The sequence below is a fragment of the Hippocampus zosterae genome, chromosome 1 (genome assembly GCF_025434085.1).
Source record: "Hippocampus zosterae strain Florida chromosome 1, ASM2543408v3, whole genome shotgun sequence".
NCBI classification, from domain to species: domain Eukaryota; kingdom Metazoa; phylum Chordata; class Actinopteri; order Syngnathiformes; family Syngnathidae; genus Hippocampus; species Hippocampus zosterae.
In genome coordinates this window covers 8139719-8161889 of record NC_067451.1, presented here as the reverse complement: position 1 = coordinate 8161889, position 22171 = coordinate 8139719, and the positions used below count along the sequence as shown (strand labels likewise).

The 22171-nt window shown below is 45.9% G+C and overlaps 2 protein-coding genes across 2 annotated transcripts; one reads left to right on the top strand and one right to left on the bottom strand.

Annotated features, from left to right (window-relative positions):
• The first annotated feature begins 1129 nt into the window (after positions 1 to 1129).
• Positions 1130 to 10512, top strand: htra3b (HtrA serine peptidase 3b). Its single transcript, XM_052061613.1, has 10 exons — positions 1130 to 1713; positions 4283 to 4400; positions 4560 to 4692; positions 4786 to 4875; positions 6253 to 6447; positions 6519 to 6551; positions 6617 to 6834; positions 6913 to 7011; positions 7406 to 7580; positions 10188 to 10512. Exons 1-10 carry the CDS (start codon positions 1293 to 1295, stop codon positions 10221 to 10223), a joined length of 1518 nt encoding a protein of 505 aa, XP_051917573.1. The 5' UTR covers positions 1130 to 1292; the 3' UTR covers positions 10224 to 10512.
• Positions 10513 to 10880: 368 nt separating this feature from the next.
• Positions 10881 to 20818, bottom strand: acox3 (acyl-CoA oxidase 3, pristanoyl). The gene is made up of 18 exons (XM_052061481.1): positions 20657 to 20818; positions 20495 to 20592; positions 20281 to 20416; positions 19400 to 19474; positions 19244 to 19333; positions 19005 to 19148; positions 18819 to 18907; positions 17944 to 18040; positions 17692 to 17874; positions 17203 to 17325; positions 16824 to 16944; positions 16605 to 16727; positions 14217 to 14330; positions 14019 to 14134; positions 12827 to 13001; positions 12275 to 12342; positions 12071 to 12157; positions 10881 to 11539 (listed from the first exon to the last, which is right to left on the bottom strand). Exons 1-18 carry the CDS (start codon positions 20810 to 20812, stop codon positions 11420 to 11422), a joined length of 2115 nt encoding a protein of 704 aa, XP_051917441.1. The 5' UTR covers positions 20813 to 20818; the 3' UTR covers positions 10881 to 11419.
• Between the last annotated feature and the right edge of the window lie 1353 nt (positions 20819 to 22171).

Here is a 22171-nt window from a genome sequence, read left to right as displayed (position 1 = left end):
TAAAAAGTGAATTCTGCATTAAACTTATCATTATTAATCGGATAAATGAATGAAAACATGTTACTGAATGAACAAACAGATTTTCAAAAATAAACTTTACAGCTTGTTGATTCTTTTTGACTGAAATACCTACATGAACGAATGCAGCACTTCATCCAGAGCCGACATTTATAAAAAACGTTTCTCAATCTGACCTCTCACCTTCTCGAGGGACCTTGAAGAGAACGCTTTTTGTCAGTTTACTTTCCAAACCCTTAAAGGCAAACAAAGGCAGACTGTGGCTAAATTCATTTGAAAAGTTTTGCATGGGGACTATTTCAAAGATCAAAACCTAGACCTGAGGTGCGCAAACTACGGCCCGCGGCCCGAATCCGGCCCGTTTGTCTTTTTAATCCGGCCCGCCGAAGGTTGGTCCACAATTGAGGTTCAATGTGAATGATTGCTTTCATTTCAATTGGACTTGTAATGACAGGCATTTCACCGCCAGGTGGCGCATTGACTTAAAGTTGCAGAACACGGGGAGGGGGGGGGGTCTTTTCGACCACCTAGGACCTCTGTATCGTTCTACTTCTACTGGTCTGATCACAACCCATCTGCAGCAATGCACAGGCTAAAATAGGTCCTCAACAACACTGGTGTCATTTAAGATTAAATATTATTTGTCCCGCAATGGAGAAATAACAATCAGAATTCAGAAAGGAAAAATGTGGGTAGGGACAGGGAAAAAAAACACGCTCGAACTATTTTCTTCTGAGGATAATTGAAGTCCAGGATAAAAAAAAGTATATTTAAAAAGTATATTTATACAGTATTTTCAGGCTTTTGTTCTGTTGATGTTTGATATGGACTGTCAACAAATGCAGTTGTTGTTTTTTTTAATGTACCATAGCTCATGCTGACCTGGCCCTTCAGTCAAATTTTAAAAGTCTATGCGGCCCCCGAGCCAAAAAGTTTGCCCACCCCTGACCTAGACTCTTGTTTGGATAAGACGGACGCAGTCGTTCTGCCTGCATTTTCTGTGGCACTTCAAACCGCACAGGCTGGGAGACAGCACAGATGTGAAAGTGGAGACTTGAAAACAGAACCTTTGTCGCTCCTCCTTCAGGGCCGCCTCCTCCTCCTCCTCCCGAGCTGCGGGATGGAAGTTTCCCGCTGCAAACAGAGACGGGACAAAGCCGATGCTCAACAAATCCCGCGGCTGCTGGACGATGCGTTTGACACGACAAAAGGACAGCACCATCACCACAAGCACCACCAGCAACTCACTTTGTGCGTCTTTAAGTTAAGCCAAAATGCAGATGTTAGTGTTGGTGTGGACGTTGGTGCTGGTTGGCCCGAGGGCATCCCGGGCCGCAGAGTGTCCGGCGAGGTGCGACGTGAGCGCCTGCCCGAGCCCCAGCTGCCCTGACGGCTATGTGCCGGACCGCTGCAACTGCTGCTTGGTGTGCGCCGCGGCCGAGGGCGAGCCGTGCGGCGGCCGGGTCGGCCCGGCCTGCGGGGACGGCCTGGAGTGCCGACGTCCAGACGCCGGGGTCTGGCTGTCCCTCTCGACACGGGGTTTATGCCGCTGCAAGCTGAGTCGGGAGGTGTGCGGCAGCGACGGGAAGACATACGGCAATTTGTGCCAGTTGAAGGCTGCCGGCAGGAGGGCAAGACAGCGGGGCCTCCAGCCCATCAGCCAGGCTCCGCCTGGAGCATGTCACACGAGTGCAGGTAGGAAAAGCGGGCAAAACACAGAACACATCATATCACCCGTTCATTGTCGGCTGAAAATCTCACAAAAAAGCGCACGAATACACACACACACACAAAAAAAAGGCACAAAAAGAACACCGTTACTGGATGCTTCAGTGGCAGTCCAAAAATGAGTCGGAAGAGGAAAAACCTACCGTATTTTCCACACTATAAGGCGCACCGAAAAGTCTTAAAATCCGGTGCGCCTTGTGTATGGTCATTACAATAGTATGTTGACCCCTAGAATTCTCCTTGCTGGAGACGTGCTTACAATGTTATAACTTGGTGTTGGTTCAGTGAACTGTGTCGCTGCTTTATTCAGTAAATTTTTGTTGCAACTCCGATAAAAGGAGAGCTGTGGTGTAGTTTTTTAAAACACACACTTTATTCATGGTTTTACAGTCTCAATAAATACAGGTACATCTTTGTCTGTCTCTGTGCCTTCTCTTCTTCCATTCGACTCGAGAGGCGTTCATGACCGCCTCGGAAAAAGGTAAATTAACGATTCCTTCAATGAAAGTACAAAAATTGAAAATCAAAAGAAAGATCAAGCGAGGAAATCACAAAATAAATTCTATAGCCCCGCTTCGTTTGCGAATACAGTACACAACAAAGGAATAAATAACAAACACTTCCAGCCTCCTCAAATTTACAGACATCTGATCGTTCTGTTGCAGCTATGCTCAAGGAAATGCCAAAATTAATTCTGTCGGGGGGCTATAGAATTTATTTTGTGATTTTCTGTTTTGATGCATTACTCTATTTTCGTAGTATCATTGAAGTAAACGTTAATGGAGGTTTTTGGAGGCGGTCATTAACGGCTCTCGGACAAAGACGTACCTGTAGCTCCACCTAGTGGATGTATTGTAGATTGCGCCTTATAGGCAGGATCTCTTCTAGTCTGCACTTGAACCATGTAAAGTACTTCCATAGTACGTAAATATACTTCGCCAAGAGCTGTTCTGCCTGGCGCTTTCCGTCCCTCGCAGAGATGCCCAAAAATGTGTGATTTTTGCAGTCTGTTGGGTGTTATTCCAAGAGCGACGGTGTTTTTGAGGAGGGCTGCAACAGCTGCCTCACACATTTGTTTTGGCACATTCCACGATGACGCGCGAGCCATTCTTCTGCTCACTGACTCATTCGGAGCGGCAAGAAAGCAAAGTAAACTTCAGGGAGGACTGAGAATCTTCCCCAAAAGACACCTACAGTAACTTGGCTGACGTCATCTCCAGTTAGAACGGGCGGGTTCCCGATCCAACATGAGTGCCCACATCACCATGTATCGGATCACTTTACCCGCATGCTGTCCTGCTGAAGTTTAATTCAAGTTTCACTTTAATTGAGTGACTTTTGGAATGCGGGAGAAGGTGGAAAAATGTAGAATGGGAGATTTTGACATGAAAGACCCTGCAAAGTGAATTCAGAGGTGTTTCTAAATACATTGTATGTGTTTGAAGATAATAACTTAGGACGTGTCATAATTGACAACTATACCACACTCAATTGTGTGGTCTTGTCTTTCACCATTTCGGGTCTCCTCATTTGTTGGCGGTCACCAAACCACGCTCTGGTGAAGCAGCGAGCATCCCTCCCCCGCTATTTAATAACATATATACCTTCATTTATATGAGCGGTTATCCGGCGTAATTGCTAAGTACAGTACTTTGTTATCTTGACGAAGACCTTTTCTACCAGTGGGTCGTTTGCTAGCTGTATCTCCAATGTTCTAGCTAGCTATAGCTACATCTCCAAAATACATCTTCTGTGTAACATTATTTACATTTCCAAGAAAGAGGTGATGCCACGGAGAAGCCAACCACCCACATGCTTGGGTGATAAGCACGGAAGCCTGTTAGTTTGGGCGCGAGCTGGTGGCTAGCATCTCGAATATACAGCGCTACCACAAGTTAAGCATTTCAATACACGGAGGCATTAAGAAAGATGCTGGATGAAATTGTATCCATTTTTCAGCCGGGCGTGGTTTCACACATTCTGCGGACACCCGCATAGCGTTTGAGCACGGTGGTAATAGTTAGATCATTTTATATACTTGGCTACTTGTTTAACCAATCAATTTTGGCAGGCTTGTTTACAACACTCATATCTGTGGCGTGGCGAATTTACAAGTGACATTTATTGTCAGTTTCCAGAGACTTCAAGAATTGTGGAAACGGTTGCTCATCATGATTTGCTTCCCATCTCCGAAAATCTACAACGACAAGAGTCCTATATTTTTAGTTCACCACGCCCTTTACATATGCAACGCACCAGCGACACTGTATGTGTATGTGTGTACGCCAGACAAAATAGAGGGTTCGTGATTAAAGGCAAACATAAGGCCAGTCGGCCGCAATTTGGGGCTGGAAGGATTTCCTGTTTCCTTCGTTGCTATCTGTGTGCGTGTGTGTTATGTGTGCGCGCTTTCAAATGACTGAAATGAGGCCAAGTGGGCATTGCGTTTAACGGTCATAGCAGTTGAGTAAAAGTGTGATGACTTCAGGAACATTGAACGCAACCTGCTTCTGCACACACTTACTGACCCACCCAGGTACTCCCGTTACGGTCAGAACAGCAAGCGCTACCAGTCCTCGATACAAGTTCAACTTCATTGCTGACGTGGTGGAGAAGATTGCCCCGGCTGTGGTCCACATAGAACTTTTCCTCAGGTACACATTACTGGCTCTGTGTGTGTGTGTGTGTGTGTGTGTGTGTGTGTGTATGTGTGTGTGTGTGTGTGCGTGTGTGTGTGTGTGTGTGTGTGTGTGTGTGTGGGTGTGTGGGTGTGTGCGTGTGCGTGTGTTGACCTGTGCGCGCTCTCACCCGAGGCATCCCCTCTTCGGCCGCAATATCCCCCTGTCGAGCGGCTCCGGCTTTGTCATTTCTCAGCACGGGCTGATTGTGACTAACGCTCACGTGGTCTCCAGCAACTCGCCTGTGTCGGCTCGTCAGCATCTGAAGGTACACACGCACAAACCCACCCCCCCAAAAAAACCTGAAAGGCCACTGAGAAGCACATCATCAATCCGCTGGCAGCTTTTTCATCTCTTGTAGGTCCAGATGCATAACGGCGACGTTTATGATGCCAGCATCAGAGACATCGACAAGAAGTTAGACATTGCCACCATCAAAATTAACCCTCAGGTTAGTTTGAATTTGGCTAGCTGGTGTCAGCCCAGGCTCCTCACGACCCATACCTGTCAACTTGTCGGAGCGCCAACCTGTATAAACTACCCAAAAAATCCTTATAAAGAGCAAAAAATTCTTATAACATACCAAAGCATTTTGCATGTAAAAATAACGGGAGAAAAAAAAACCACGAAAATGTCAATTATATTTAATGTAGATCGCTATAATACAATGTCTGGTTAATGTTTAATCATCATTCTACTTAATGGCATTACTGTGTTCAGAGTTGTATTCCTGCGTTACTTTTTTCACCAACTCCAAATCATTTGGAGTTGGTGAAAAAAAAACCCAGAAATCTTCAGAATCCGTATGATTTGTGCGATACGGCCATATACGTAAGATTCACCACAAAATCCGTATGAACTATGGCTAAACCGTATGAGTTGACAAGTATGACTATTGGACAGAAAAGGGGCAATGTTCACGTACTAAACTCATGTTTTTTAGTATGTAAGCTTAAGTTGGGTATGGAAAGCTCATAATCGCCGACATCGGTGGTCCCCAACCCCGGGGCCACGGACCTGTACCGGGACGCACAGAAAGAATACATTTATATTACTTCCGTTTAATTCATTTCGGAATCTGTAATCTTTTATTTTGAAAGATTACCGGATTCTGTTAAACCCGTCGACAGTATTGTAATCTTGATGCAGGTGAAGGCGCCGATAGATTACCGCTAAAATGAAACTCTGGAGCTAGCAAAATGAGGAAACAAGAAACGTTTTTGGAAAGTTTCTTTCGGAAGGGGGAAAGGCCCAGCCAGGAGACAGAAGAAGAGATTAGAGACTTTCAAGAAAAAGAAGGCTACATTTAATAAACAGTGTCAGGAGTCGAACGGATTTATCTCAATGGGAGATTCACACTCACCAAGCCCACTCTGCGTAATATACGCCGAGGATGAGTCGTATTTTTCATGCACTTCGTATTTGCGGTGAATCATATTTTGAAGGCATGTTTAAACGTTACCCGTGCGACCAGAGAGCTTTGAGGCCAAATAGAACGTTCCTCTTGCCATGATTCCGTTTTTTTTATCGTGAGAAAATACCATAGTGTTCATGCACGTCATATTTTATTTTGTTGCATTTCACTGAAAATATTGTCCGACATTGAACCAGTCCATGGGGCAAAAATGTTTGGTGACCGCCGACCTACGTTTGGTAATTCGCATTTTTAACGCTAGTTTTGAACAGAAGTCAAGGGAAACGTTTCAAGCGTTTGCTGGGCGCACAAAATGAGGAAGAGTGCCTCAAGTTGGACACGTGTAGGTTAGTTGTATAACTGACAGTGGATGAAGCTAAGGGCAGGGCTGAGTTTCCCGTTTTCCCACCCCAGAGCGAGCTCCCCGTCCTGCTTCTGGGTCACAGTGCCGACTTGAGGGCCGGAGAGTTTGTGGTGGCCATCGGCAGCCCCTTCGCACTCCAGAACACGGTCACCACCGGCATCGTCAGTACGGCCCAGAGGGACGGCAAGGAGCTGGGCCTGAGGGACTCGGACATGGACTACGTCCAGACGGACGCCATCATCAACGTGAGAGCCCGCTGACATTCGGGTGCGCCGAGGAAACATATCACCTTTCTTCTTTGTCTTCTCCTTCACAGTTTGGCAATTCGGGAGGGCCTCTGGTCAATTTGGTAAGGCTTTCTTTGGCTTCCTTGGTTTCAAACACAAAGTGAGCTGAGGGTCTCGTCTTTTTGAGGACGGCGAGGTGATCGGCATCAATACCCTGAAGGTCGCTGCGGGAATCTCCTTCGCCATCCCTTCAGACAGGATCACTCGCTTTCTCAACGACTCCCTGGACAAGCACGGTAAAGGTGAGACATCAAACGCGCCTCTTCCCCCTCGTCCGTCTCCTTCAGACGTCAGGCCGATCAAGAAGCGCTTCATCGGCATCAGGATGCTCACGATCACGCCAGCGTATGTACCGCCGCTCTGCACTCTTTCACTCCCACCGTCGGGAATTACTTGAGTTTCAACCCCAACTCTCTTTTGCAGGCTCGTCGAGGAATTACGACAGCAGAGGCCGGACTTCCCCGACGTTCCTGGCGGCGGCATCTACGTCCACGAGGTGGTTCCCCACTCCCCCGCGCAGAAGTAAGACCCCGTGGGCCATTCGTCTCCATAAAAAAACCTCCAAAGAGCGGCACGAAGGGGTCGCAGATAGCTCGAGCGGATTGAGGTTTGTGTAAGCATCGAGCCGAGCAGGAGGATTTGATGTTTCTGGACAGACGGCTTCTATCCAGAGCAGTTAGGGAGGCAGCCATGACCAAGGGGTTAATATAAACGGTTCAAGGCATTAACTTGTGGAAGAATGTGGGAGGGGGGAAGAAGTTGTCATCTTCTTGAAAATGGACAGACTTGAGTTGGACATGGTTCGGCAACAGATCATCTGAACCCTAGAACCCCCTCCAGTGTGTTTTGCGTCTACAAAAGTGTCATGGAAAAAAACGGGATGAATGTGACAACCCCCCCCACTCTGTGCTTGCAGAGGCGGCATCAGAGACGGCGACATCATCGTGAAACTGAACGGTCGGCCTGTGGTGAGCACGGCTCAGCTGCAGAGGGCGCTGCGGGAGGAGACGGCCCTCCTGCTGGAAGTCAGGAGGGACAATGACGATCTGCTCTTCAACATTGAACCGGATGTCATCGTGCAATATACCACAGTGAGCCGCAAAACGCCACCCCCACACACACACGCCCACACACTCCCTTTAATTTTGTAACATAAAAAAATAACATTTGCGACACCGGTCAAGGACGTTATCTGGGATAAATGGTCTGATTTCTTTTGTCTCCTCTTTCAACGTGCTCATCTGCTCAGTGGTATTTCGTGGTGGAAAGTGTGAGGACAGAAAAAATAAAATAAAAACGCCCTCCTATACACGGTCGTTTTTTTCCTCGAAAAATGCCTTACTATACATGGTCGGTTTTTTTTTCGGCTAAAAACGCCTTATTTATACATGACATGGTCTTTTTTTCGGGATAAAACGCCTTACTCTACATGGTCGTTTTTTTCCGCTAAAAACATCTTTGTATAAATGGTCGTTTTTTCTTCGAAAAACGCCTTACTCTACATGGTCGTTTTTTCGGCTAAAAACGCCTTACTCTACATGGTCTTTTTTTTTTTTGTTAAAACGCCTTACTCTACATGGTCGTTTTTTTCCGCTAAAAACATCTTTGTATACATGGTCGTTTTTTCTTCGAAAAACGCCTTACTCTACATGGTCGTTTTTTCGGCTAAAAACGCCTTACTCTACATGGTCTTTTTTTTTTTTGTTAAAACGCCTTACTCTACATGGTCGTTTTTTTCCGCTAAAAACATCTTTGTATACATGGTCGTTTTTTCTTCGAAAAACGCCTTACTCTACATGGTCGTTTTTTCGGCTAAAAACGCCTTACTCTACATGGTCTTTTTTTTTTGTTAAAACGCCTTACTCTACATGGTCTTTTTTTTTTGTTAAAACGCCTTACTCTACATGGTCGTTTTTTTCCGCTGAAAACATCTTTGTATACATGGTCGTTTTTTCTTTGAAAAACGCCTTACTCTACATGGTCGTTTTTTCGGCTAAAAACGCCTTACTCTACATGGTCTTTTTTTTTGTTAAAACGCCTTACTCTACATGGTCGTTTTTTTTTTTGGATAAAAACACCTTTGTATACATGGTCGTTTATTCAGCTAAAAACGCCTTACTATCCATGGTCGTTTTTTGGTCTAAAAACGCCTTACTGGACATGGTCATTTTTTTTGGCTAAAAACGCCTTTCTATTCATGGTCGTTATTTTTTCGGCTAAAAACACCTTACTATTCACGGTCGTTTTTTTCGGCTAAAAATGCCTTACACAACATGGTCGTTTTTTTCGGCTAAAAACGGATTACTGGACGTGGTTGTTTTTTTTTCAGTGAAAAACGCCTTACTAGATACATGGTTGTTTTTTTGGGGGAGGGCTAAAAAAGGCTTACATACATACATGTATACCATATATACATGGTCATTTTTTTCGGCTAAAAAAGCCTTTCTATACGTCGTCATTTTTTTCTGCTAAAAACGCCTTACTATCCATGGTCGTTTTTTGGTCTAAAAACGGATTACTAGACATGGTTGTTGTTTTTTTTAGCTAGAAATGCCGTACTATACTTGGTCGGGGTTTTTTTTCGTCTAAAAATGCCTTACTATACATGGTCGGGGGGGTGTTCGGCTAAAAACACCTTACTACACATGGTCGTTTTTTGGGGGGCTAAAAACGCCTTACTGTACATCACTGGTGTCAAATTCATTTCACATGGTGGGCCACATACAGCCTCGGTAGATGTCAAGTGGGCCGGACCATTAAAATGATACCATACTTTGCTATAAACAACCAAAACACCATGTTTTTCCTTTGTTTTGGTATAAAGAAGCACAAGAACATTTGGAATATGTTGAAATTTATGTTGAATATGTTGAATATGTTGAACGTATCTTTTACAAAACATTTCATGAAGCGCCTTACATTTCCTTCAACAAATGTGCAATTTACTTTTATCATTCACATATATGCATTGCAACTGATCCCATTGATTGTACAAACTTTAATAGGTAATTGGTATTGAAAAATATAGTAATGCACGTTATCATTCAACAAGATTTATAAAGAAAGGAAGTTTTAAACCATTTACACGTGCATATAAAATCTAAATGTAATCCCTGCCTACACCTTACAAACTAAGGAGAGTGCTATTGACAGCGGCTGCTGACATGGGTCGGTCTCAGCGACGGACTGAGGCTGCTGTTTCTTCTTCTCTGGTCAAAACAGTGTCCCCTAGCGGATACTCAATGAATTGCACTTTATTAAAAAATTAATTGTCTTTTATGCATTTTTTTTTCATTTTTAAATTATCCTGCAGGTGTGATTGAACCTCGCGCGCTCGTGTGTGTGTGTGTTTGTGTGTGTGTGTGTGTGTGTGTGTGTGTGTGTGTGTGATGAATGGAATTCCGCATCGGTGTGCAATTGTAAAACAAGGCTGTGTGTTGAAAAAATAAATCTGAAACTACATTTAGGGGTGGCTCAATACTGACTGGCCATATATGGGCCGGAGTTGTAAATTGATTTCTGGCCCAAATACTTCACTCCACAACTGGCCCTCATCTGGTTTGCCAGAGTCAAGCCAGTGCCTCCTTTGCCACTCCTGGGCCGTGTTCGGCCCACATGCATTATGCCAGTGCTGAGTCAAGGTGGTGATATTTGAGTCGCCGTTGACAGGGTTGCTTTCTCATTGACCTTGTCGACAGGAGCAGCTTGAAGGTGACGAGGGAGCCTCTTCCTAGTTCGGACGGCGTTGAGGAAAAAAGTCAGCCCATCCATCTTCAGAGAGTGATGTGGAGAGACGGACGTCCCTGCACGTGCTCAGTGCGGCTCGTTCGGATTCCCGGCATCACATTTGAAAGTTGACATGCTAACAAAATAACAAACCTCTGTAATATCCCCAAAATGCACGTTGTTCATTTGACGAAAACCACTCAAGTAGACGTTGGGGTGCGGGCAGTGTGATACGTCCTTGATTTGAAGCGGCAGTTCAAGTGTCAATAAATCCATTGGCTCTTAGCCCTTACCTTCTGTTGTTGACTGGCCTCACCTGACTCCTTAGCTTTTTCTTCTTGTGTCCACCACAGAACAAACATTCAAGAGCTTGGGGTGTCACTCATGAAATCCACACCGTTTCCGATTTCTGCACTCGGGGCTTAAGCTACGGTGATGAGAACTGCCATCTTTTGCTTCCAAACTGATGGCAGCTACAACTGATTCTGTTTCGGGGGGATGTGAATTGGAAATGTTTGCATTTCCTTTCTAGACGCACATCAACTAAATTTGACCTGTCAGGCCAGATAAGTGATAAGAAAAAAAAGGCGTGTGTGCTAACACACACTTTTCCTCAAGCGATTCGCTCCGAATGTGCAACAAGAACACAATACCCCAGAAGAGCATTGATCAATTTGTTCTTTTATTGGTCAGCCATTGATTAGTAAGTAATCATGTTCAAGATATATATACTGTACGTGTGTATACATACACATATGCATAAATACATATATATATAAATTATACAATAAATACACACAAACACAGATATAATTGGCTGATATGACAGTGACCAAAAATAGACATTGCTCTCCTCTTTTTAACAAATGTAATGCAGAAAAAGCTTTTTTTTCCCCCCCAGATAGGCAGGAATGATCATCTAAGGGTGAGAGGCGAGTCATAGCATAGCATTGATTTCGGAATAAATGAGTGGTCATGGCAGTGACTGCCTTGGCATTCATTCCTCACTCCCGACTCCTAAATCATTAGAATTAACCATGCGTTTGTTTTTTTTAATTCCCCAAAGATGGCGGTGTCTCGTCACATTGCAAACAGCATTTTGTCCCATTCATAAACGCTGTTTTCGTGGCGAATACAACAGAGCGGAAGCAAAGGCATAAAAACTGAGCCAAGTGTGTGCGCGGCGAGTACGCTGGCCTGCCGTCTACAGTTTGGCCCGCAGGGATCCCACGACGGGCTTGTCGGCACAGAACTCTTTCCACCACGACGGCCGCTCCAGCGCTTGGTGGCCTTGCATCACCGTGGACCAAAGGTTCTTGTACAGCTGCGGCCACAATGACAAACCTTAATAACCGAGTCCAAACATTTTGTGACTCGACTCCAGTAGGTCTCCACTTGAGTCGTTTTTCTTGTGACGATTTTATACTTTGGTCGTCTGCGTTTTCGATGTGTCACTTCCTGTTTTGTACAATATTTGATAGTTACGATTTATTTTGCTTCTGTGTTTAAATGTGTATTGTTTTAACGGTGCGTTTGAAGACGGTTAAAAATATGTAGCTGCTGTATGAGCTCTAAAAATATGTCCAGGGTGTATTTAAATAGGATAGCTCGATGACTAATTTCAATCCAAACAAATGTAAGCCCCGCCCATGATGGGAGGGGAACTTTAGTATTGGAGGTGATTGATCGTACATTTTCATTCGGACTTTTTGACTTTTGCCTTCGATCAGACGCTGTACTTAGTTGTGTGGACTTGTATTTCGGTCCACTCATTCACTCCTAAAGACGTTTATAAACGTCTTTTCAGACTTGGTCTAGATTTGGCTGGTACTGAATGAGTTAACGAGGAACTTGCCTGTCCATCAGCGTTGCCGATGGGGGAGTTGAGGATGAAGTCCGGGGGGGCCATGGCATCAACCAGCCCCACCGCGTCGTCCTTCAGCTGCAAACAACTGGACGTTACTTGACTTTCGCAGGAGGCTGCCTTTACCGTTTTGCTTGAGATGGTGCAGCACGATCGTCATCATCATCACGTGGGGAAGGGGGGGGGGGAGCACACCTGTGCGCAGAGGCTAAGAATGGCCGTCTGGATCAAATGGGCCGGCTCTTTTCCGCTCAGGAAAGCACCTGCACAGAAGCACGCAAAGCTTGAATGCCGATGTATCGACTTGTTGATGGGTTTGGAAAAAAAAGAAAAAGAAAATTCTTTCTTCCCCCCCCCCTTTCTTTTTTTTTAAAGCCCCTTGTCAGCCTTTCTCCAAAAATATAATTTGCCTGTAAAGAATTCTTGCCAGCCCTTTCGCGACCCCTAATTGCATCATAGCCAGATTGCAGTTTATTTCTAAACTTCTCACGTGCGGCTAAGAAATCCTTAAAGTGGGATTATTCGCCTTACTGGAAGCATTTATGTGTGAAGACTCCATTCAAAACTTCCTTTCTGACTTCTTACTTTGGAAACGGGATTCATTTGCAGTGTTGGGAACTATACAGGGCTGCAGCTATCGAATATTCGGGAATTCCGATCTCCTACTGTAAATTCTATTAAATTAAAAATTAAATAAAAACTGGGGGTTTTTGGGTTGTTTTTACCGAGTTGAGAAAAAAAAAGCACCTCGGTACAGGGTGGCCATGTGGCCGCTGAGGCTCCACAGTCCATAAAGCGCACAAAGCTTCTGGAGGACCGCTCGCAGATGGCTCGGCGTGTCATCGTCTCGAGTCCACTCGTGGAACCGCTGGAGGCAGCAGTGTTCAATGTAGGCCAACGCCAGGTCGCGACAGTAGTACACCTGCACGAACGGACGGACGGACGGACGGACACCCTCTGAACACATTGACTTGCCGTGCGGTGACTCAGCGAGATTAGAAAATGCAACAGAGGGGCTATTTGGGTCGAAAAGGAGCCAAGGCCAAAATGGATAATGCTGGTCTATTCATTCAAATGGAAAAAAAAGTGAAACATGAGACAACAAAGTCACGTTTAAAAGATAAGGGGAATTTTTTGTTCGAATTGTCCCTGTGTAGTATTTGTGACGACACTCATGGATACACCTATGTGGGATACTGAAAGACGTGAGATAATTGTTATAACATTGTTATAAATGTTATAAAGTTCCAAGATGGTCTCAATAAGCAGAATATTTGGAAATAAAAAATTGATTGAATCGATTATGCAATGTGGGAAGAGGAAAATATCTGATCATTCAGTCATTTTAATGTCAACGGCGATGCGACAAATCGTGAAAAGAAGCAAAGAGCAGAAATGTGCAATGTTGAAAAATGTGGCAAATTGGAGAACGTGATTGTTTAAATCGGATGAAAAACGTGGATGGAGATGGTGGCGTACAGATAAATGGTCGGCAAACATTTGCAAATCGGGCGGCCCGGTGATCCAGTGGTTTGCGCATCGACCTCACAGTGCAGAGGTTCAATTCCAGCTCCGACCTCCTTGGGTGGAGTTTGCATGTTCTCCCCAGGCCTGCATGGGTTTTCTACGGGTACTCCGGTTTCCTCCCACATTCCAAAAACAGTTCGTCTTGAATGATGTAAAGCGTTGGAAGTCGAAAAGTGAACGGATGAGCCGAGCCATTTTTGTTGGCCGTCTCACCGACTTGGAAATTGTGAAATTGGGAGGAAAAGCGGGAGTTTTCGCAGCACGAAATGTACAAGCTGAAATGTACCGCCGTCTGTTAGTATTGAGAAATTGGAATGCTTTGGGAAAAGTGGGAGGAGCGGGCGGCCCAAAAGCAGCCGCAATCATTGAAATCAAGCATCGCGTAGCAAAATGAAGAATGTCGTCTCCTTGCCTGGCTATTGTTTCGGGCCGCAAAGTCATCTTGACCCAAAGACCGGAGCTGCTGCAGCCGCTCGTGACTCTCCTCCAGGTGGAAGCACACCAGCCACTTATAGGCCGCCAACGCCACTGACAGGGAAGCCATCAAGCAATGAAGCTATGCAGCCGTCCTTTGGATGGTGCTCGCGTCACCTTGCTGAGAGAAAAGTACCCGCGGAGTCCATGCAGTCGTCAACCGTGCGCGCCGTGAAGCCGCCGTCTCGGATTTGGTGGAAATCGTCCAGGAAGTCCACGGTGTGAAGAGGGGACTGGATCCGCATGCCATCTGAAAATCAACACCGGCACTAACTCAAGCCAAGCTTATTCACGTGGAGGGTTGGGGCGGGGGGGGTTCGGGGGGGGGGGGGGGGTCATAAAAATTCAATGAAAAATTCAAACACATTTGGCAAATCAAGCTGTGCTCTTTTGGTCATGTGACTCTTGACACAAGAAGAATCCAGAAAAATTGCTACCGTCGGGTGGAATACTCCGAGCTCCGAAATGCTCACTTTTCCGGAGAGCAAAAATACTATGTAACCGTGAACATTGGGTCATTGTCAGGGAGAGAAAAAAAAAACTGTTTTCAACATTTTAGAAATGTGTCGAAAACACACACGCACACACACGCACACACACGCACACATACACACATCCGCCCTGCCACACCCCTTTTTTTATGGCCTGCGAAAGCAAATCATGTTTCAACTTCTGTGATCCTCACTTAAAAATCTAAATGTCAATTTATACGGTTGAGATTTTGCTCGAATTTTGTTACCCATTTTACCGCAACTTGAACAAATTACTGTCCTTGACTTTTGATTGCAAAAGTAGTAATCCGTCAATTTGTTGTGCATAGGTAACAATGGGGGCGGCCCGGTAGTCCAGTGGTTAGCGCGTCGGCTTCACAGTGCAGAGGTACCGGGTTCAATTCCAGCTCCGGCCTCCCTGTGTGGAGTTTGCATGTTCTCCCCGGGCTTGCGTGGGTTTTCTCCGGGTGGTCCGGTTTCCTCCCACATTCCAAAAAAAATACCTGCGTGGCAGGCTGATTGAACACTCTAAATTGTCCCTAGGTGTGAGTGTGTGTGCGAATGGTTGTTCGTTTCTGTGTGCCCTGCGATTGGCTGGCCACCGATTCAGGGTGTCCCCCGCCTACTGCCCGAAGACAGCTGGGATAGGCTCCAGCACCCCCCCGCGACCCTAGTGAGGATCAAGCGGCTCGGAAGATGAATGAATGAATGAATGTAACAATGGTTTGCCCTCTCAGGGCTGCCCTCACTACAACGGGGCCCACTCCAAAAATGAGTTGGACACCCCTGGATGCAATCTATGCAAATTGAACTCAACACCATTTTCAAGTCATCAAACTTTTCAAGAATAATTTTTTGGAACAGATGAGAGTGTTGTTTTTTGGCTAATGAGGATCTGCGATTCGCAACCACTGTGCCATGAGCTAAGCAGAGACATTTTTCAGTTTCACGTCATTGGTCTGAAAATTGTCATTTAACTATTACAAAAAAAAATTACAAAAAAAAAAGAAAAGATATCTTTTTGTTGACTCTGTGTGGTCTCTTGGTGCCATTTTTTTTTTCGGTGGCATGCCATGACATTTTTTTCATCATGCCATGGTTGGGAAACAATAAACATTTGATGACCATTTGTAGGTCAACAGGACAGAAAGGTGTGGTGGGCCCACTTTGGTGGGCTACGAAGGGCTCGTGGAAGATGCCGGGGAGCCCTCAGCTTGCGACTCATACAAAATTTTTCTTTTTTTAAAAAATTCCGGTCTTTTAACGTTTTCAGGGACAGCGGTTACCACAGAGGACGGTTTACCATGTTTTCGGGTTACAAGGTGCATGAAAGGGTTAAACATGGGAGTCGTTTTCCTACTTTATTATGACTTCAAGATGGGGCCGCGAGAGGGGCTGTCTTTACAGCAGCTCCTATACTTTTGTTCTTCTACTTTCTTCCTTTCCTAACTTGGGAATTTCTCCATTATGAGACCAATAATTCATTCATTCATTCATCTTCCTAACCGCTTGATCCTCACTAGGGTCGCGGGGGGTGCTGGAGCCTATCCCAGCTGTCTCCGGGCAGTAGGCGGGGGACACCCTGAATCGGTTGCCAGCCAATCGCAGGGCACACAGAGACGAACAACCATTCGCACTCACACCTAGGGACAATTTAGAGCGTCCAATCAGCCTGCCATGCATATTTTTGGAATGTGGGAGGAAACCGGAGCACCCGGAGAAAACCCACACAGGCCCGGGGAGAACATGCAAACTCCACACAGGGAGGCCGGCGCTGGAATCGAACCCGGTACCTCTGCACTGTGAAGCCGACATGCTAACCACTGGACTACCGGGCCGCCCTGAGACCAATAAAGGTTATCATATTTTTCTTATATATATATATAATGCGGATGACTTCACTACTACGATAGTCGGTGATTTGGATTTGGAGGGCCGGCCACAAAAAGCGGAGCGGGGTGTGGCCCCGTTCATCCTGATAAGTGTTAAAACGGGCAACCCTGAAAGTGTTACTGAAAGAAGAAGAGGCTGACCACGTCGCTTGGCGTCCATCCACGCCATCAGGTAGTTGCTCGTTTGCTGCAGTAAGACGTTGTTGTCCCCCTCGTAAGTGCAGTTGGGGTCATTGTCGTCGCGCAGATTGCCCAGGCGGTTCACTGCCGAGGCGGGCAAAAGCAGGAGGAAGCGTGAGTGACGCGAATGGCGTGTGTGTGCCACAAGCATGCGATGCTTCCGAGGACAGAAACACTCACTAGCTAAGTAACCGTGACCCCCACACGCCTCGCGGCATTCCTGGATCCCGCGCTGAGCCGTCCACGAGGCCAAGGGCTTGCCGGAGCAGGCCAGGGCGTGGAGCTCCCTGCCCAACTCTGCCTGCCAAGCACACGCGCGCTCCCGGTCAACTCAAAGCACACCTCGCATGCCCGCGCCACTTCAGTCAAATTTGGAAACATGAACAAGTGCGAAAAATTGTGGGCAAGTCGTGAATGCTTTGAATTGCTTGACAAACGTGGAAAGAGGAGTTCCGTTTTGATCCTCACTAGCCTCAAAGTCCAGAACACGGCCGGGACGTACTGTACTTGGCGTGATGCGAGATGTTTTATGTCGGACAATGAAAGCGCATGAGTGCACCTGTGTGTCCGAGTGGTCCCGCATCATCTGCCGCATGCTAAACTCCACAAAGTTGCCGAAGAGGGATTTGGAGAAGCGCTCCAGAGCGTATGCCGCCGCCAGGTATGGAATCAAACGCCATTGCTGCAAAGACACAAAATATGAAAGGTCATTCCCTTGCCGCACTGCTTCTTTCACGACTCCGGGTGACTCTGTTAAATACTGCAACATGAATTACTTTCCATGGAGGATAAGAACATGTCTCTCCGAGTCCTGTTATGCGTCTAAATGTGTTGCACCACCATTTTTGTTCAAACGTCCATTGCTTCATAACTGAAGTCTGTGCTCGCAAGTCCAAAGACGAAGGAGGCCAAATAAAATGAATCCGTCATGAATGTCAGCTCGCAGCTTCAAAAAGTCATAATAGGGTCGCTCGTACGTGAAGGCGACACCGTGTAGCGATTGGGTGGAGGGAATAAAACGAGTGCGAAAGCAACTATGGCCTCTAACCTGCAACTGGTACTCCAGCACGGGCAGCTCCTGGTCGTCCTTGGGGCCGAACTGCCTCCTTGTGGCGGAGAAGCGGATCGCCACTGTCAAGGCCAACTTCAGGTTGACCAGGGCCATCCTGGAAATGGACACCCGGCCTCCGGACAGGGCGCCCAGGGATGCCCCGAAACGCTTGTCGGGGTCCTTCACAAACACAAACGCTTTTGCCTCGGAGGAGAGTCCAAAATGGACGGGGAGGAGGGCGGTGTTTACCTGGAAAGGCGTCACATAAGTACCGGCGGGGGTCACGTCTCCCGTTTTGTTCAGGAGATTCTCCCTTGGGATCCTCACGTTGTGGAAAAGAGCGAACCTGCACACAGTCACTCACTGCAAGTCAGTCATCGGGCTTCGCCAACAACCGCGTACACAATCAGACACTCAAATGAAGCCAATTTTTCAAGATGTATACCAGCAGAAGGAAATGAAGGCCCATTTCATTCAAATGTGTTCTGTATTAATCATTTGAAACAGGCTTAACTACAATCAAGGCTTTTTTTATTGAAAGACGCCCGTAGTCTAATCCCAATAAGGGCAAAGGACTAGGGCTGTAATTTTGGAGAACGATTGGACGCTCAGGGAGATCTCGAATCGAAGAATTTGAGAGAAAATTTCTGTTGACTTGGATTTTCATACGGATTAAAACGAACATCGGCATGCTGATTCCCAAATTTTTTTTTTCCTTTTGTAGCACGCCAATTTCTTTTCTCTAGATAAGCAAAACTGCACTGATTAGCTGGAGCGAGAATTGTCAGCTGATTACGATTGGACTCGTGTACGGCTATGTGGCGTACAGTGTGGTGAGATACATCATTACTATTAATGTCTGTAAACAGAACGCTGGCATATTAGGAATTATAAAGATTAGTGATGGCTCTTTTTTGCTCCCAAAACTTGTAACTCTAGCATCTTTGTGTTTTATTTCGATACACATTTAATATTTTTTAAGAAAAAACGGGGTCCCATATCTTAGTTTTAGATTCGGCACCCAAATGCAGTTCAAAACAGCTTGTCAGACGCAAAATCATTTTCAAATGAATTTGATAGTCATCAAGTGCACGTTCCAAATCCCCCGGAATTTGCGAGCGTACCCGTTATCGAGTCCGTTCTGACCCAGCTTCTTGCCCATATCGCCGACCAACACGCCAGGCAACGCCAACAACGTTTTGGGATCTCTCACCTGCGTTCAACGGTAAATTTTATTTGCGCTCAAGCACCACTGACAAAGGTCAAAGGTCAAAGGGAGTGGAGGGAAAGGATCCAGAGAGCCAGCGTACCGGGACCACAAAGGAGTGCAGGCCGTGGCAAGCCCCGTCTGCCGTGTAGAGCTGCGCTAAAACCAGCGCGTGGGTTGCCGTCTTGCCTAGGTTACCCACCCAAAACTTGGCTGCCTCAAAATCCGGAGAGTTGATGATAAACTCCTGCAAGACATTCCGGAGGCCAGCAATAGACCTTTTCGTCATGATGGAGGAAACGACGGGCATTCGGCTACTTGCAGCGGGGAGCGTTTTCCCACCTGCGTGGACGGCTCATAGGTGGCAGTGGTCCTCATGGCTCTGGTGTTGCTGCCGTGACTCAGCTCGGTTAGCGCGAAGCATCCGTAGGCCTCCAGTAAAACGAGCACGTTACGGCCGGATGGCGTGACGCGAAGATGACAGCGGGAGGAGCTTACCGTCATATCGTCGATGGCGTCCACAAACTTGTGGTGTCGCGCTGAGCCGCTGCTGGCGACCGTCCTTGCAAACATCTAAGCCGCAACAACAACCGGTAACGTTTTAACCGCACGTAGTCACAAAGTGCTTTGACACACACGAGTGTAAACCCCCAAATGAACACAAATAGAGAAGATATCCTTTATTTGTCCCACACTGGGGAAATGTACAGCCTCCAGCAGCAAGAATGTAGAAAGAAAGAATAATAAAAAAACAACAAACACCGTTCAATTAAGTTCAATATAAAAACAAAATGGATAAATTACAATTTACAATTGTCTTTCACATCATTTAATTATTATTATTGTTGTTATTTTTTTATTCAGCAGCCTGACAGCGGTCGGTAGCAACAAATAGCAACTAGCAGCAGAATCGAAAGAAGAAGCAGAGAAGGCCCCCCGACAAAGATCCAGTGATTGCTGCTTGCCGTGGAGAAGAATCGTGTGCCCCCGTTTGGATTTGTTGCCACTATGTGTGTGTTTAAGAAGCGACTGGTTGAATGTTTGGAATCACCGGGACATTTTTGCTAATTATTGCTAGCCCATTTATATCATTTCACATTACCGGTACACGTTAGCATTAAGCTAGCAGACTTGGTTTGGTTGAACATTTAAAGAACATCTCTTAACCAGGGCTACCAATGATTATGGAGAGTCGTGTAGATAGTCTTACTACATGTGGATTTTCCCTTACTGCTAGAAGGTTATCGCCGGTATCATCATATCATATAAGTTACAAGTTGCGGTCTATTAGCAAAAGGCCGGCCGGATGTAAGCATCCCCAAACAACAGACAGTACCTCAAAGAAGTTTTATCATCCAACGGCTTTGTCGAGTACTCACCCCTTTGCTGAGGAAGAACTTGGCCGCCAAGGACCAGTCAAACATGCCCAAGCAGTCATTGAGGACCACCGTCTTCCAGGGGTCGGCCATGGCCTCGTCATTGGTCAGAAAGTCGTAGCGGAACAGCTGCTTCACCCTGTTTGTTTCACGAGCAAATGGAACTTCTGAGTCTGTCGGTGATGTGTGCAAATTAAATATACAGTCCACCTGGCACCTGAGGAAGGTGAGTTCTCGCATTTTCTCCAGAGGGAGGTCTTCACCCGGCCTCCTGGAGAAAACCGGATCATTCTCCAATGCCGTGAAGACTCGTTGCTGCGGCACAACACAAGAAGAAACATAACCGCAGAAGCAGACCATATCTACTATCTCGCCGTACCTTCAACGCCATCGCCTCCTCTCCGTCCAGAAATATAAGCATGTCCTTCCACGGGAAAGAAGCTTTTCGTCTGTAGACGTCCAGCGGCCCACTCGGGAGGTCAGCCACTTCTTGCTTCATTGCCTTCAAACTTTGCAAATAAATAGAGGGTGGCATTATATGTGGTCATGTTATTTCATTATTTCGCTCAACTTCCAAGTATTAAAAGAACTCTCATCATTTACACTTTTTTTTCATTCATTCATTCATTCATCTTCCCAACCGCTTGATCCTCACTAGGGTCGCGGGGGGTGCTGGAGCCTATCCCAGCTGTCTCCGGGCAGTAGGCGGGGGACACCCTGAATCGGTTGCCAGCCAATCGCAGGGCACACAGAGACGAACAACCATTCGCACTCACACTCACACCTAGGGACAATTTGGAGTGTTCAATCAGCCTGCCATGCACATTTTTGGAATGTGGGAGGAAACCGGAGCACCCGGAGAAAACCCACGCAGGCCTGGGGAGAACATGCAAACTCCACACAGGGAGGCCGGAGCTGGAATCGAACCCGGTACCTCTGCACTGTGAAGCCGACGTGCTAACCACTGGCTACCGGGCCGCCACTTTTTTTTATACATTGAAAAAAACCACAATTTCTCAACACGCCACATTTTGCACACGAAAGCGCAACTTGCTCATCTTCCAAGCGAGCTCACCCCGTGATACACATAATTACACCCTTCAAACTACAAAACATTCTCGAAATTCAGGCTACTATTATTTTTCTTTGAAAATGTCACAGTTGTCCAATATTTTACATATTTGCTTTATCCTTTCACATTTCCTCATCCTTTTACATTTTTGAACGATTAGAACATATATGAACAGAACTAAATATCAAATATTTGACACTCCCCAAACTTCCACAATAAAATTCCAAAAGGAAGAGGTATTTTACGCGTTTAACCGCTTCAAAAAAACAAGTCAATTAATTTCAAAGCATTTCAGTCCAGCGCCAGATTCTCAGCATTCACGCAATTTCTCCAGAAATGTCCTTCTCTTGTTACTTATTTTTAGTATTAAATGATTGACCTCGTTGAACGCAGGTTACTTGCCATTTGGCTTTCAAGTGTTCCATGTAGAGCAGAGTTCAAGGTCTGTTGGCAAAATGCCTTCATGTCAAAATGATGACATTAAGATTATTCAAATTTTCAAATCAAAACAACAAAGTCCAAAGCCTTCACGCCATACACGTTTCAAAAGCAAACATTTACATATATCAAAAAAGTGGCTTAAATCATGATTTGGATTATAAAGGGGGGGGGGGGCACGTTTTACTTCATTCTGCCCCTTCTCGAACGTAACACTTCTTTGTTTACTTTTATTGTGTTCGATTTCATTTCAATTGCTCGAGATAAATATAAGCGACTAAACCAAAATTAAATAAAAGCAGCGCAAAATCGCTACTCGGAGTCGTTCATATTACGTATCTTTGGTTCATCATACCTGTGTAGTGGACTTTCTGCGAACGCTGA

Excerpts from the sequence above, each read along its gene's own strand:
- htra3b (XM_052061613.1), top strand. The coding sequence starts at position 1,293 with ATGCAGATGTTAGTGTTGGTGTGGACGTTGGTGCTGGTTGGCCCGAGG. Across the intron at positions 6,448-6,518 it reads AGACGGACGCCATCATCAAC|TTTGGCAATTCGGGAGGGCC; the intron begins GTGAGAGCCCGC and ends TCTCCTTCACAG. Across the intron at positions 7,581-10,187 it reads TCATCGTGCAATATACCACA|GAGCAGCTTGAAGGTGACGA; the intron begins GTGAGCCGCAAA and ends CCTTGTCGACAG.
- acox3 (XM_052061481.1), bottom strand. The coding sequence starts at position 20,812 with ATGCCACCCTCTATTTATTTGCAAAGTTTGAAGGCAATGAAGCAAGAA. Across the intron at positions 19,334-19,399 it reads ACGCCATCGACGATATGACG|GCCTACGGATGCTTCGCGCT; the intron begins GTAAGCTCCTCC and ends GTTTTACTGGAG. Across the intron at positions 16,945-17,202 it reads GGGACCACTCGGACACACAG|GCAGAGTTGGGCAGGGAGCT; the intron begins GTGCACTCATGC and ends TGTGCTTGGCAG.